The sequence below is a fragment of the Tyto alba genome, unplaced genomic scaffold (genome assembly GCF_018691265.1).
Source record: "Tyto alba isolate M040663 unplaced genomic scaffold, T.alba_DEE_v4.0 Super-Scaffold_18, whole genome shotgun sequence".
NCBI classification, from domain to species: Eukaryota; Metazoa; Chordata; class Aves; order Strigiformes; family Tytonidae; genus Tyto; species Tyto alba.
This window is the reverse complement of record NW_024881280.1, coordinates 30,800,367-30,816,857: the sequence shown is the minus strand read 5'-3', so window position 1 is coordinate 30,816,857 and position 16,491 is coordinate 30,800,367. Positions and strand designations below refer to the sequence as shown.

Genomic DNA, 16,491 nt, shown 5'->3' with positions numbered 1-16,491 from the left:
CTCGAGTTCGTTTGTCCCTTGGACTTGGAGTGCACCTTGGTCGGGAAAGCAGCTCCCAGCCTGTGTCTGTGGTAGCATCGAAAGGGACCTTAAGACGTGTAGGGGCAAAGCTGCCACCCTGTCCTGCTGCTGGGAGGCTCTGAGCTGGTGCAGATGGGTGCTGACTCCTGCTGAGATCTTATCTAAGCATGTTGTATCTCCTTCATCAAATGTTTCCCACTCCAGGGATGTTTGTGAGATCAGATCCATACCGAGGTTATCGGAGAAAGATGTTGGCTGTGCTGCATAGGTAGGGCTCTGCTGAACATTCCCTCTCCACTGGCCTGCGTTGCTGCTGAAATGTAAGCCAGATTCCCTGGCCTAGGTAGTGTTTGCTCTTGCTGGTGTAAATAAAGCTGGTGATGGTTTCTCCTCATGGGCATTTTAACTAGGAAAGCACCATTTGGCTTCCAGTCAGCTGGGCAATTAGCATTTTATAGCCAAGCAATATACTTAAATGGAATTGCTTGGCTTCAGCATTGAATTACAGTGGCCGGTAGACTGCCACTCTTTTACATAATTTATTTAGTACTCGCTTCTTGTTTAGGATTCACAAAGAGGTTAATTTAATTCTGCATGAGAAACTAGTAGTTACTCTACATTAATGCTGTACTGTACTTCAGTGCAGGGGAAAGTTTTTGTGTGGAGCTTGTATTTAACCAGTCTCTCAGCCATGGAAGGGACAATTTTGCCTGCTCCTTTCCTAGCAATGTGTTTTTTGCAAGAGCTGTTGGCATGCTTACATTGACACTTTAAAATGCAGCTGAGAATAATCCCTTAAAACCATTTTATTCTATGCTGTTGCACATGTATTTTTAAGAAGCGTGTGTGTTAAAGTCTAGTATGGACCAAGGAGACTTTATTCCTACGAAATGGCAAGGGGCCTATTTACCCTGCTACAAGTAAATAAAACGTTAATATGTGACCATGGTGACTTGAGAGTGAGAGCTGCCACTACATCTTTTCTGATGATCTGAGGCAGAGAGCAAACATCCGGTGTGTGTGATCTCGGAAGAATAAAAAGAGTAGATAAAATGTGTCTTGGCACTCCAGAAACAAATTAGAAACTTTTAGATGGAAGGAATGAATATGTTTGTTCATGCTCTTAATAGTCCTAAGCACTTAACTTGCTGATTAGAATTTTATCCAGACTCTCACATATCTTGATTTTTTTCCTAAACCTCTTGACTGCTAGAATCAATGTGAGGGAATTTCGGCTTTACTTTTGTAAAGCTCCCTTCTTAGCAAAGTGATTGCAAAGAGCTTACAAATGTGAAGCAAGTGTGCAGCAAGGGCTTAGATGCAAGAAGGCTGCTAATGAGATCACAGCATTTATTTATTTTTGTTTAACATCATGATTTCTAGGTAACTTAATAATGTTTTTGAATCCCTGGGGTACCAATCCTGGAGCGCCTAGCTGCCTTCAGCAAAACTTGCTTCTGGCTTAGGCAGTATCCTTCTCGTTGCTCAGATCTGCTGGTTGTCTCAGCCTCTGTCATGATCTGCATCTTTGCAGGCAAGCGCGGCAGAGGGAGCGATCAAGCACTGAACACCCAGTTTGATCTTCACTTAGAAAGTCCTCCCGATCGATACAGGGTCACGTAACTCAGCATGCAGAAACCTTTGTGAGCTTCACCTACTGAGTTTGGGGGTTTGGCTCAAGACTTGGCTGCTGATCTTTATATTGTGATAGAGTTGACCTGCTAACTAGGAGCATCTATTCTTGCAACCATCACTGCTGTCAAAAGAGCTGAGATTTTGAACAAATCTCTTCAAGCTTAAAATATCCTGATCTTTGGCAGAGGAGCATTTTGGGCACCTGCAGCTGCTGCACTAAGGCCTGTCGGGGATTTGTTTTGAATTGGATGCATTAAGTAATACTTCCAATACCAACATTATTTTTTCATTGAAATCTCATTAGCAACAATTAAAAACAAAAAAAAAAAAAACGGGTTGGGGGAGGGGGCAGACAGTAGTCGGAAGGAGGTGATTCCTGACTTGCAGTAGCTGGCCTCCAAGTTGTTTAATGGTCTAGGTGTAAAGCTGACAGCTCAGACCTTAATTCTTCTAATAATCAGGGAAATCGTTACCATGTGTTGTTGCTGTTACCGTTTGTTGTTGCTGTTACCTTTAATGTTTTAACCAAGCTTTAGTTGTGCTGTAAAAATGTTTAAAAGGTTTCTCAGAGGAGGAATTAGATTTTTTTTTTTTTTTTTTTTTTTTACTGGTACAGTTACTCTCCAGAGTACTGTGGGGTTTTGTGGGCTCTTTAAAGTGTTTGAAAACCCTACTTTGCTCTCCAGCAGCTCCTGCCTGGGTGTGCTGCCCCGAGCCATGCCGGTCGCCTGAGTCAGGAGGACATACACATGCCATCTCTGCCTCTGCTGCTGTTTTTTGCAGCTATGTGTGATTTCAAGCATAACAGCATCCTTTTATATAATACTTGCTGCCCTTCTGGGGAAAGATTGCATTTTATCTACCATTTCTTTTGCTAGCTGGGCTTCAGTTGCGTGTCCAGACTAACCCGATGTCCAGTGCAGCTATACAGACCTCCCTGCCTGAACTGAAGACCAAGTTTGACTTTGCAGGGTCTTTGAGGTGGGATGGTAAGATATAAGGGGAGCAGAGAGAACAGACCGAGGCACAGCATTTTACTTGTCAACGGGTGTTACTGCTGCTTCAGATAAAGAAAACAAGAAAATATTGATAAATACTTAGAAGTTGAAGAATTCCTGATTTGAGCTTAGGGAAGGGGACTTTGGTTGTATTTCCAGATGTGGGATTTTAAGCAACAGACCTGAGACATGATCACATTATCCCAGCCACTGAGTCAGTCACTGGGTGTCAGCTGAGCCTTACTAACTTTCTGTGGTTTTAGCCTGGACAAAATCTGAGCTAAATTGATCAGTGTCAGTGTAAAAGCTTTCAGTTAACACATTTTATCCCACGCTTGTAGCTGTGTGAGTGGATGGTTCATTGGTTCATGTCGGTATAACAGAGGACAGTGTATTAAACTGAAGTAACTTTGTTTCTTTGACTCACTTTCCCTATCTCGATAAAGGAGGGCAATGACATTGACCCTCTTTTATAAAGTGTTGACATCTACTGGTGAGCTACACTGCATAACAGCTAGCTGTTGGCATCACAAGCACTAATCTGAAGGTGAAGGCGTTTAGAATAGTAAAGATAGTTATCTGCTTAAATAATTTACTTTTAAAATAAACAGGTTAGAGTATCATCTCTTGCAACAATTTAAATCTTTCAATCTGAATTAAGAAATCACTCTTCGCAGGCTTGGGGCCAGTTCTGCTTGTATTCAGTGACTGTCAGATTCTCGCCAGAAAATGCCAAGTTCAAACAGCCACAAGGGCGTTCAGTTGTGGTTATGTTGGATGGTATACTCAAATAATTTTACAGAAGGAGCTCATGGGAATGTTAACAGCATAAAGGTTAGCTGTAATGTCTTTTGTGTCTGCCAGTTAAATAGCTATCGATCTGATGATTACACAAAGACAACGCAAATTCCTTATGCATTCCTGCCTCAGTGCCGCTCCATGCGCTGGGTGACTGGAAGCAAAATTCTTTCTCTCCTTTGCCATGGAAATTGCTGGTTAAACTCAATACTTCAGTATATGCAAATTCAGATTTTTTCATTTAAAGCCTCATTGCCATCCTGTATTGTCACAGCAGATATTGCAGTCCAGCCATGTGCTGTTAAATCCAATAGGTTTTGCACCTGTTTTGGTAACAGGTGCAAACAAACTTTGTTCGATGTGTCTCAAATGCACAAAGTATAAAATGCATTTGGCTAATGACTCAGTGAGCACTTGGTCTGCATTAGCCAAACCTCACATTGCATAAAGACCTGCAGAGCGTTCTTTTTTTAACAGGACCAAAACCCCCATCAGCTGTGACACTGAGATATTTCTGCTTTATCCAAAAGAGAAACTACTGAGGAGTATGTTTTGGGTATGGATCAGGGAAAAAAAAAAAAAGTGTTATGTCCAAAAATTTTTTTACTTATCAACTGCCACAGGCTCAGTGAAATATTTCCTCTTTCAGTCAGGCTTAATTTTCCTTCTGTGGTAACATTGAAAGCAGAGAAATAACAATGGGGTAACTTGGAGGGGAAGTGTTTGGGTGAATGGGTGATTGTTTCAGGAAATGTTTTTGCTGTGCTTGGCTACAGTACTTTTTTCCCTGGCTCTGAATACTCTGCAAGTATCAATGCATGTGGCCTCGAGGGTAGGCTGGGAAATGGAGACAAGCAGGGAAAAGGCACCTGCCAAACATTTGGTAGAGTTGTATGTGTGAACCTTTGTTTCCTGAGTCCCAGCACAGTGTTTTAATCACACAGCCATTTTTTCTCCCGGGCTTTTTATGTGAAACTTGTCTGCAAAATGTTTTATTCAGATCTTTACAAATGACTGCTGGTAGCTGCAGGTTGAAGCTAACAACTGCATTCCTGTACTTTGTATGTTCCTGGGGTCCACGGCTTATTCTGTTACTATGCAGAGTTCCCTTTGCAATGTATTTATTTGCCCACCTTTAATCATTTTGCCTGCCCTAGGGATTGTAGCCTTTCCTCTTCTTTAAGCCCATTCTGTCATTTCCAAGTAGCTTCACGCAAGTGACATTTAAATGTTGAACCTAAGTAATGCACCTCCCTTCCCTCGTCTTCCTCAAAATAAAATGACCTGTAAACAAAGTTTGACATACTTAAATCTGATTTACTCCCTGTTAAAAACAATGCAAACAAATCCAGAACTTTAAATCCCGTTTCTCTAAGCAGTGCCAGATGCCTGTTCAATAGCTTTCCCCCACACTCACTTCCCCAGCCCATCATTAAAATCTCAGAGCCATGAAATAATTTGACCAATTATTTGAATTACTCAAACTTCACAGAATGGCTTAGCTACCTTTGATGAACCAGCTGCATTTATACACCCTTAAACATGACAGCAGCTGTATGTTGAACATCAAATAAATACAGGTCATGCCTGGGGTAAAGGCATGACTGATTGGTGTGCCTGGCATGGCCACACATTTATCCTGATTAGTGCCATGGGACTCTTTAAGTCCTATATTAGCTATTGTTAAAAGAGGCGATTAGTGTATGTTAGCTGCGCAATCTGATATTTAAATATTCTTTCAAAGATTTCTCTCTCAAGTGGGGCTGCTTCTTGCGACCTCTGACCTGCCAGTATGTTAAAAGCTTTGTAATCAATGGAGCTCTGTAGTCTTTGTGGTGTGATTGATTGGGATTCCTTCACACTGAACTCTGCCTGTTGTTCTCTTTTGTTTAGGAGGTCCTTCAGCAGCTGATTGTAATGAATTTACCAAATGTTTTAATGATTGGCAAAGATCCTCTTTCTGGTAAGTACTTTGTTGGGTTCTTCACCCCCCTCCTCTGAAATGCTAAATGAAATTTATATTTGTTCTATGATTCTATTCTAATTTAAGAAAATAAAATTGTTTAGATTGGAAAAGACCTTTAAGATTATCAAGTCCAACCATTAACCTAGTGCTGCCAAGTCCACTAGTAAACCATGTCCCTGAGTGCCACATCTATACCTCTTTTAAATACCTCCAGGGATGGTGACTCAACTGTTTCCCTCAGCAGCCTTTTTCCAGTGCTTGATAACCCTTTCAGTGGAGAAATTTTTCCTAACATCCAGTCTAAACCTCCCCTGGCACAACTTGAGGCCATTTCCTCTCATCATATTGCTTGTTACCTGCAAAAAGAGACCAACACCCACCTCATTACAACCTCCTTGCAGGTAGCTGTAGAGAGCTCCCCTCAGCCTCCCTGTCTCCAGGCTAAACACCCCCAGTTCCCTCAGCTGCTCCACATGAGACTTGTGCTCTAGACCCTTCACCAGCTTTGTTGCCCTTCTGTGGACGTGCTCCAGCACCTCAGTGTCTTTTTTTGTAGTGAGGGGCCCAAAACTGAGCACAGTGTTGGAGGTGCAGCCTCACCAGTGCCGAGCACAGGGGTGTGATCACTTCCCTATTGCTGCTGGCCACACTATTGCTGATACAAGCCAGGACAATATTGGCCGCCTTGGCCACCTGGGCACACTGCTGGCTCACACTCAGACAGCTGCTGACCAACACCCCCAGGTCCTTTTCCACTGGGCAGCTTTCCAGCCACTCTGCCCCAAGCCTGTAGTGCTGCGTGGGGCTGTTGTGACCCAAGGGCTGGACCCAGCACTCAGCCTTGCTGAACCTCTCACAGTTGGCCACAGCCCATTGATCCAGCCTGTCCAGATCCCTCTGTAGAACCTTCCTACCCTCAAGTAGATCAACACTCCCACCTAACTTGATGTTATCTGCAAACTTACATAGAGTGCACTCAATCCCCTTGTCCAGATCATTGATAAAGATATTAAACAGAACTGGCCCCAGTGCTGAACCCTGGGGAACACTGCCTGTGACTGGCTGCTGACTGAATTTATCTTCCTTCACCACCACTCTATGGGCCCAGCCATCCATCTGGTGGTTTACCCAGCAAAAACTACTCCCATCCAGGCCATGAGCAGTCAGTTTCTCCAGGAGAATGCTGTGGGAAACAGTGTCAAAGGCTTTACTAATGTCTAGGTAGGCAATGTCCCCAGCCCTTCCCTCATCCACTAAGTGGGTCACTTTCATAGAAGGAGATCGGGTTAGTTGAGCAGGACCTGCCCTTCCTAAACCCATGCTGACTGGGCCTGATCACCTGGTTGTCCTGGACGTGCTGCATGATGGCACCCAAGATGATCTGCTCCATAACCTTCCCTGGCACGGAGGTCAGGCTGACAGGCCTGTAGTTCCCCATATCCTCCTTCCAGCCCTTCTTGTAGATGGGCGTCACGTTTGCAAACCTCCAGTCAACTAAGACCTCCCTGGTTAGCTAGGGCTGCTGATAAATGATGGAAGGTGGCTTGGTGAGCACTTCTACCAGCTCCCTCAGTACCCTTGGGTAGATCCCATCCAGCCCCATAGACTTGTGTGTGTGTCTAAGTGATGTAGCAAGTCACTATTTCCCGTTGGATTATGGGGGCTTCATTGTGCTCCCTGTCTTCCAGCTCAGGGGGCTGGGTACTTGGGGAACAACTGATCTCCCCATTAAAGACTGAGGCAAAGGTGCCATTAAGTACCTCAGCCTTTTCCTCATCCTTTGTCATTATGTTTCCCCTACATCTGATAAAGGATGGAGATTCTCCTTAGCCCTCCTTTTGTTGCCCATGTATTTATAGAAACATTTTTCTATTGTCTTTTACAGCAGTAGCCAGATTAAGTTCTAGCTGGGCTTTGGCCTTTCTAATTTTCTCCCTGCATAACCTCATGACAACCTTGTAGTCCTTCTGAGTTGCCTGACCCTTCTTCCAAAGGTCATAAGCTCTCGGGTTTTTTTTTGTTTTTTTTTTTGTTTTTTTTCCCCCTAAGTTCTAGTCAAAGCTCCCTGTTCATCCAGGCTGGTTGTCTTCCCCACCAGCTCATCTTTTGGCACATAGGGATGGCCTGCTCCTGCGCCTATAACATTTCCATCATGAAGAATGTGCAGCCTTCCTGGACTCCTTTGCCCTTCAGGACTGCCTCCCCAGGGACTCTTTGTCAACCACACTTCTAAACAGGCCAAATTACAAACATGTTTTTAAGCAAACTATATGTATTTATAGTGAAACTACAAATATTTGAGTACCTCCGAGTCTCACAGTTTAATGTAGCTTATATGTAACACTTCTGTTTACACACCTGTGCCTGCAAATATAATATCTGATATACACATGTTTGCACATCATATACATACGCATGTGATACTGAGTTAGTTCTTGTCAAAGCCAGAGCAGCAACTGTTTGCTTGAAAGTCATGTCTCCTCACTTCTTGCTGCAAGTGACTCAGTCACATAAAAAGTGTCCTGGAAGCCAGTGAGTTCATGTCCGGAGTCCAGTGTCTTTGGTGAGACAAAATGAAAGCTCTTTAGCCTGAAAATGAAGTTGACTTCTCCTAGAAACCACGTTTCTGAAATGAAAGGTTTTGTTGCTGTGGTTTTTACTTTTTCTCTGCATGCCCGTTCTAGCTCTGCCTTAGCCTCGTGCTAGTGCCAAGGACAATGTATTTGTTTTCACCAAAGAAGGAAAACTGGATGAACCCTGTCAGCAGTGATAGGGAGTGACATGTTAATCAGCATCTCCAGAACAAACAAAAGGCAGAAATCTTGGCAGAAGACTTTATTTTGCTGCTCTTAGCAGCAGTAGTGTGTGCATGCACAAAAAAAATGGGGTTTATACCAGAAAAGAGTATTTGCTTACAGATGTTGGATCTCTGAAACTCAGTCTTGACAATTCTGCAGTAAAATCAAGCTGAGGAGAAGGCATCCACTTTTTCAGCAAGCAGATTAAAGTCTGCAGTGTCGGTCTTAATTCTCCTGTACAGGCTACTGTTATGGGTGAAGAAAAAAATAGAAATACAAGGGCTGATGCTTTTCTCAGTCATATGGGCAGTGGGCAGAGCCTGGGCTGCTAGCATCAACAGTGCCAGTGAATAGAGATGTCTGGGCCAACAGGGCAGTATCTCTGCTGGCTAAGTGTCAAGGGAAAAGGCTGGCTGGTTTCTTGTCATGGCCATTCCTGAGTGACAGCTGGCAGGAGACTCAATGCAGTAACCATGGTGTTGGTTCCTGGGGAAGCTGCACACTTGAAAGCTGTCCTGTATTTAGCTATAATTTCCCGTCGTTGACCTGCTGTTTTTTTTTTTGTCAGCCCCTTAAATCAATCTTTCTTTGAAGAAGGTACCTGTTGTGCATCTTGTAGTGAAAGATACTGGCCATTCATGTGTTCCCATCTTCTAGCTCCTTTAACTACAACCAGAAATTTTGCTTCTCTATTTTAAAATATGACAGAAATAGTAGTTTGTTTTTGTGAGTTTTTTTGGTTGTTTTTGTTTGGTTGGGTTTTTTTGTTTGTTTGCTTGTTTTTGTTTTGTTTTGTTTTTTTTTTTATAATGTGGTCCTCTAAAACTTATTTTACCCTTTGCTGACTTATAATTGGAATTGTTGAGAACATGGGAACAGTGTAAAGAATGCAGAAATGTAACTTCTGGATGTCTAAAATCGATGGAGTATGTATATATAAAAAATATTAACTTCTTGTTTAGCCATATTATATAATGGTTTTGAGAACCAGTCCCAGCTTAGACACTACAGAGGAAGGGTGATGAACGAAAAGGTATTTGCTCCAAAGAATATATTAAAGGAGGAAAGTGTCTGAGGGCTAGTATTTCAAGAGCAGCTCATCTTAATCTTACCCTTAAGTAGATGATCACTGGTCAGATGTGCTGAAGAAATGGTTAGAGAAGTGGATAACTAGAACTTCTTTTGGGAAGAGGAACCTGGCTGAGAACTGACAGGAAGCTCCGGAAAAGGGAACAGGGAGAAGAAGGCTGAGAAGTTGGTAAAACCAATACAAAAAGCTAACTGAAGGAATAGGCTGCGGTGGGCAATGTGGGTGAGTGATGACCAGGTGGATGTCAGGTTGTGATGTCTCTGTTACTGAGTGTCTTGCAGAGAGGAGAGGAAGGTAGGGGCACTTGGGAGGGGAAAAACAAGTGAAAAAGATTCTCTCTGTCAGTGACAGAGCTAGAGGAGGGCTGCGGATTGAATAGATAGGGTGAAGCAAGAGAAGTGGTGCTTCTGGTGGGAATACAGACAAACCTCAGGGAAAGCTGACAGAGGAGCAAGGAGGCTGGGGTTAACAGCAGTATGGGGAGAAGAGATGATGGAGATGGTTATTTGAGGGAAGTGTTGAAAAGTGGCAAGAATGGTAGAGGAGAAACCTCTGTCTCTGTGTCAGTGATCCAATCCAGCACAGAGGTGGAAGGAGAAGAGTCCTGGAGGGGACATCTGCAGAGGCAGTGCTGAGCAGTGTGAGGAGCACTCGGAGCTGGAGACCGAGGTGCGGGTGGTCTGCAGGGCTGGGGGGGATCTGAGAGCCTGGAATCCCAGTTTCGCTTTCCCTGTCCTGTAGGTAAGTTACCTGAATGAAAGGTCCCTCTTAACCAGAGGAAGAAAAATTGATTCCAAGATCACATTCCTGGAACAAATATAGCGTTGCCTTGTACTGTTTGAGCTGGGAAGGCTCCTAGTGACTGTATTGACTCAATAGATCCAAAGAGAGCTGTTAGATCATTCCATATGATTCACCGTGTAACAATTTCTGTGACTTATTCCTTGTAACAAGCCCATGTGATGTTTTGCTATGCATGTTTTTCAGAGCTGTCTTTCACCAGTGCTATCTGCAAATTTTACTTTTACCTTCTAAAACACAGACAAAAGTGGTGTTATATGTATTAAATTATTAACTGAACAGCTCTAAAGCTGAGAATGCAGTTCTTGCTATTTAGCTCCCATTTGGCGCTTAGCAGTTGAGACTATTGAGGGCTTCTGCAGCTCTGCTTTGAACATAAGACTATTGGGAAAACAGAACTGCCACCACTAAAAATGCAGAAGCAGCTGGGCTTTTGCACAGGAGAAGGCACATGTCTTCTGGGTTTAGGAGCTTGCTTTCATGTCCTCTAAATCATTTTATTCCAGACCATGGCAATTTCACCTACTTCAGTTCATTTGGCCATGGGGATAAAAGTTGCAAAAATATTTATAAGGTGATGAAGGCTTTGACTGTTTTCTAGAATATAGGGAGCTGAAAAGAAACTTGAAAATTTAATTAAAGGATTTAGAAAACTTTCACAGGAATCTGACTTGCAGAACAATGCAGCTGACATTTCAGGATTTATTCTCTTCACTGCACTGTACAGTAGGTGGCCACTACTATTAAATTTCCTCTCTGTTTTGGTCTTTGACCATGTTTTTTCTTGCTGAACAGGTTTTCCAGTTTATTACTGCACCACAAATCCCCCTGTCCTCAGCATGAGAAACATCAGTGTATTTATTATCTATACACATCACTGTCATCACCTTTTATTTACCTCTGGTTTTAGCATGCTTTATAAATGGCCACTCATTCCTGTGTCCACACATGGAATACTGGTATACAGTACTGGTCCTTGGACATGCTTAGTTTAACACAGCTGGTGCGTGTACTTGGAAACTAATGTCAATTAATCCTTAAAATATTCATAACTAATTGGGGGGTGGATTCCAACATTTTTCAGACCAAGAATGGAAATGAGGTTTTATTTGCCTGAAGTAGGCTCATTTCTACGTCTTCAAAAAACTTTGCTATTTCAATCCCCTTCTCAAATTACATGTTAGCTTGTGAGTGAGAGAGGCCAAAGTGCCTACTAGCAAGTGTCTACAGAAACCTCTGCATTAAAAACATAAACGATGTCTGCTCTCACTGGGGTATTTTTTCATGTCTAATTTCCTTCCTTATTTTGTTTCACAATCCTCCAGAGGCACAAAGGTTCATAAAACATAAAGTTGTTAATAAAACAATGCCTTCATGGTATAAATTTAGCGTTCAAGCTTTTGTCACTCAGGATGTTACTACAGTTGGGAAAAATGGTGCTTGTGTGTTTCACCCCTTCCCACCTTCTCCACGCACCCACCGGCCACTGCCTGTAGCACGACGGGTGCTGGCCCTCCCTTTGCTCTGCTGGAGGAACGACAAAGTCAAAATGGGCAAAAGGGAGCAGCACAAGCTCAAGATTTCACACGCTTGGGTGCTCTCATTCCCGTTGTCTCTGACATCTTTCCTACTCTTCCTCATTTTTTTTTTTTTTTTCCATCTGTATTCTGTCTGTACCTTAAGCCTTCCTTTTTTTGTTGTGTCTCCTAATCGCCCTGCCCACCTTTTCCCAGAGTCCTGCCATCTGTTTCCTACCCTCTGTCCCCTGTGAGAGCAGGGGAGTCTCCTGGCTCTGGCACAGGGAGGCTCCCAGGACGCACAGGTGGTGCTCGGGCTTTCCCTCTATTTTCCAGAAAACCCGCTGGCCCTCTCTCACAGTTGGGAGCAGATGGTCTTTCTGTAAAACCCCCAGGTGTCTGGCTCTCTTGCAGGCACAAACATGTGGCCTGAGAGCAGCTGCCCTGGAATTTTCAAAAAGGAGCAAAAGGAAAGAAGGTTGTTTTGGGTTGATTTTTTTTTTTTTTTTTTTTTTTTTTTTAATTAGCACCTTTCTGTTTAAATGAGAGTTTGAATCCTATCCACTCATTTCAGCTTGTGTGTGCCTGTCTGCCAGGAGTTGTCCCAGACCTAAGTGTTTGCATCCTAGGTCATAGGAGGACACTGTCTTGGTAAGGTCAGCTAATAAGCTTGGGTGGACCCAGCAGACTTTCTTCCCAGCCATCTAGGAAGGACTTGTGTCATCCCAGTGAGCTAGCATATGGAAGCCTTCACATTCCTGCTTATGCAGTTGCACAGGGAACTCTACTACCTTATTAAATTAGCACAAATCAAGCCTTTTGAAAAGCACCATAGAATCATTCACTGCTCAGGAGGCATGACTGAATTGGGGATAAAGATAGTTTGCTTTTGTTCAACATGCATTACAGGATAAAGGCACTGTCCTGAGTGTAGAATTTAGCTACTGTGCTGTGTAATAATCCTAAATGTGCTTCCAATTCACTTAGTAACCTTGGACACTCCACTTAAGTGTGTGGTATCTTAGCTCTCCTGTGGGTGAGATGTAAGGGGAGAGGGGTAATTAATCCCTTCCTAGCTCATTCTGAGGTTTAATTGAAAACTCTCTCTAAAGCACTTTAGATTGGTAGAGAGTTTTTTTTCATACTTATACCCTATTTCTTCTAAAAATCTCTTGTAAATATTGTTATTCTACAAGGCTTTATAATGTTATTCAAGCCTAGCTTGAGTGTGAGTGATCTTGGAGTGCCTTAATGCCAACAAAGTGTCTCCATCCCATGGGAAACAATTTCTGAATGAAAGCCTAAGGAATTGAACTCTTTAGAACAGTCACACATCATCTTCTGAAATGCTTGTGTGGCTGGCAGGGGAGATCTGCTAAGTAGACATTTCAACCTTAAAAGTGTTTCTAGTGGGTTGTACAATCTTATTTTTATTACATGTGCATAGCACGTCTGCAAGCATAAAAGAATTTATTAAAAAAGAAATCTTGGAAAAATCCTGACAGCTAAGTTTCCCTTGAGAGTTGCTAGCGGGGAGAGCAGGCTGCCAAATGTTAGCTTTAAAACAGTAGCAGACTAATAATTTCATGATGACCTCAAGTCTTCTAATTTCTCACTCCTTTTTGTAAACTCTGGCCTGACCTTCCCTGCCAAAGGGGCTTGCTGTGCCTGCCTCAGCTTCTTTTCCTGATGGGAGGGCCCAAGTGGGGACAAGGTCTCGGAATGGTGTTTCCAATGGCATCTCCCTGGTGGGCGAACAGGGTTGGCCTTGCTGAGTTACTCTGCAGTAATAGCTGAAGATGTTTAACCTCACAGGGTCATGCAGCACCACCAACACCCATTTGTTATCTCATGGAGAGAACAGCAAAGCCTACTTACTACCTCCAGTGCAGAGAGGTGGGGTGTGGTTTGAACGGCTTAAGTAGCTCGCGTGTCTTTAGAATGGTGTAGACGTTCTCACTGTTGGAAAGTAACCCTGATGTTTTCTGAAATGAGTAAACTAGGCTCACCCTGAGGATTGCTGTGATGCCGTGTTGCACAGACTGGAATTTATGGTCAACAGATGGAGGTGCCCAGGGCGCACAAGGGTTAGAGCACTTGTCTGGTGGGATCGGGAGCAAGCAGCCCGGTGGCCACTCCTTCAGTCTCTCAGGGCAAAGATGTTCTAGCCTGAGTTAGTTTGGGAGAATAAGACACACACACTTGAGTTACTTGCCCTCCGTAATTTAGCAACTTGCTCTTGTGACCCGCAGGCATGTTCTGCATTTAATCCCTGATCTGCATCTGCTCTGAAGCTGATGCAGAATGAAACCCAATGCTGAAACTAATAAGAACTCAGTTTTGTGAAAAAATGTCTTCTGACCAAACTAAGTGTCTCCTTCGGCTCTCGGAGGAACTGTTCATGAAGTAATAGATCTTTTTTTGTTGTTGCTGAGGTTTTTTTTTTTTTTTTTGTGACACTCCCTACATTTAAGGTTGTGTTATTCAGAATGATACAGAACAATCAGATTTTCACAGACTGAAGTACTATTTTACATTAAGTTGTAATTTTTCAGAAAAAAAGTTAGTCATATATGCTGCTAGGTATGGGGAGAAGAGTAATAATGATTGTACATCTGTCAAAAACAGTTCTACAATATTCTGCAGGGAAATAAACAATATTCTGTTTACAGGGTGAAGTGTGAACTAGCACTTTTTAAATATGTCTGTGTCTGCAGAAAAGAATAATTTCTGCTTTCAACATCCTAATGATTAATAATGTGGGACTTAGATATTGAGAATTCTAGTGTTGATTTTTACAGTGTACTGATAATTTCTGTAGAGCATTCTTGAAACATTTTAAAGATCAACATTCTTAAAAGTTGTTGAAAAATTATTTAACAAGTAAGGTATTTAAAGACTAGTTTCAGGCATTGGTGTGCCCTAAAATCGAGAAATCAGAAAACAAGTTATTTCCTGAGCTGCCTGCATATGGCCATGCTGGTTTGCAAGGTTCTGAGAATGGAAGTAACCCCGGTGGTAATTTAGGTCAGCGTGCCTTTGTGTGTCCGGGGGGCTGCAGCAGCTTGACTGGTGAGTCAGTTTAAGTCCAGATCCCCGGCCTTGGGTCCTGCACGTGCCCCTAACTTTCTGCCAGCGCGGCCTTACAAAGGCATGGTGTCGGTGGAGGAGCACAGTTGTGCTCAGAAATTGTTATCTGTTTAGTGACGGGAGCAATTGAACACCCAAGTAAAGCACGATATAAAATGGAAGTGTTTATCCTACAGTGTATGTGCTCTGTGTCAGAAAGCATGCAGATATATAGGGATGAGAGAAAACCGTACGTGGCCTGTTCCTCTTTCCTCCTCTTCCCCCAGCGTGAGTGAGGACAGGCTTTTCCTGAATGTGACTCCATGATTTTTTATTTCCTCGTCGATGCTCCTTGCCTTCCATCTCCCTTTGTCTAGCTTCGATATACACAATTTTCTTTACCACCCAATAAAATCCCCACATGAATCTTGTTGAGACAAGACCAGGGCTTGGCTCAAAGCCCCCGCAGTTCCCCTTGTGCAGCTTGAGGTGGGCGGCAGGGCTGCTGGTCGCAGCAGGATTCCCCGCAGGAACAACCTGCTCGTGTCTCCTCCCCTCCCTGGCTCCCCGAACATATGGTTAGCTGCATATTCTCCCTTCTCCATCACTCATTTTTTTATCCCCCTTAACACATGGGGTTTGCGCTCCAAAGTGTGAACAGGCTTTGATGCGGAACAGAGGCAGAATTTATTTGCTAAAACATCTCTTGGAGAGAATTTATGTGCACAGAATGGCATTCAGCTGTGGGAAGTCTGAGTGGCAACTCTTTAATAGACAGGGAATTTAGGACAAGTTCTTTGAGAGTAACCTTCCTTCACTTCTGCTGGTTTTGTTTTGTTTTGGTGGGGCTTTTTGGAGGGGGGAAGATGTGGTGGTGGTTTGGTGGGCTTTTCTGCACCCTTGTTAATCACAAAACGAGGGACACATTGGGAATATGCATTGAAGTATATAAAGGATTTTTTTTTTTTTTTTCCTGCATTGGTCAGGAAAGCCTCAGAAATCGTAGGTGAGCGTAGCATATCAAGGAAAAAAAGTCCTGCTGGTTTGGGGATTTTAAATTAATCTATAAGAACTGTACTGTTACATGGAAAGTATGGTAACATTCTAATGGGCACACATATATTCTTCAGGTGCTTGTTCAAAGGTCTTCCCTTTTCAGGCAGGTATTTTGGAGAGGATCACTTGTGAGCGCTTAATTTGTTGTACACATACACTGATTCCCTTTTTTCTTCTTTAGGAAAAAGTATGGATGAAATTAAGAAGCTGCTGCTGTTGGTTCTGGGATGTGCTGTGCAGGTGAACATTCATTAAAGGCTTGGAAAATAAGATTTTATTTTTTTTTTTTAAACTGTTATTTTTCTTTGGACTGAGGAAATCCACCCAAAGATCAGTGCTGTATAAACAAATTTCCATCTCCAGACAGCTTGTGAGCTGAAACTGTGAGAAGATACAATAGGTGAATGAAAGAAAGGCAGGGGAAAGGATGCCCACTTTGTAATAGCAGTAGCCTCAATTTGTTGCCAGGGCTTAATCAGCCACAGGATATGTACTCTTGCAACTAAGTAGTCCACTTTGATAACAACGTGGGAAGAGATAAGCTTTGAACAGTGTTCTTGATATCAAGATTGTTGTTGGTTTGTTTTTGTACCGTTTTAAAATACGGAGTGGAGCAGTACATATTAATGTCAAAAAGATAAGCTAACAGTCTATTTGTTTAATTAATCCTGATTTTATTTGAATAATCTTCTGATTTAATAATACATGTAGAAAATCTGAAATGAACAGATGTGGGGATTTT

General features: G+C 42.8%; 1 protein-coding gene across 4 annotated transcripts in view; it reads left to right on the top strand.

Moving 5' to 3' along the window:
- The window catches only part of CCDC88C (coiled-coil domain containing 88C), a 101,013-nt gene that overhangs the window by 35,248 nt on the left and 49,274 nt on the right, over positions 1-16,491 (top strand). For all 4 annotated transcript variants that reach the window (XM_042791100.1, XM_042791101.1, XM_042791099.1 and 1 more), the window contains exons 4-5: positions 5,346-5,415; positions 15,931-15,989. In XM_042791100.1, coding sequence (XP_042647034.1) covers positions 5,346-5,415; positions 15,931-15,989 — 129 coding nt within the window. The remainder of the gene's footprint in view (positions 1-5,345; positions 5,416-15,930; positions 15,990-16,491) is intronic.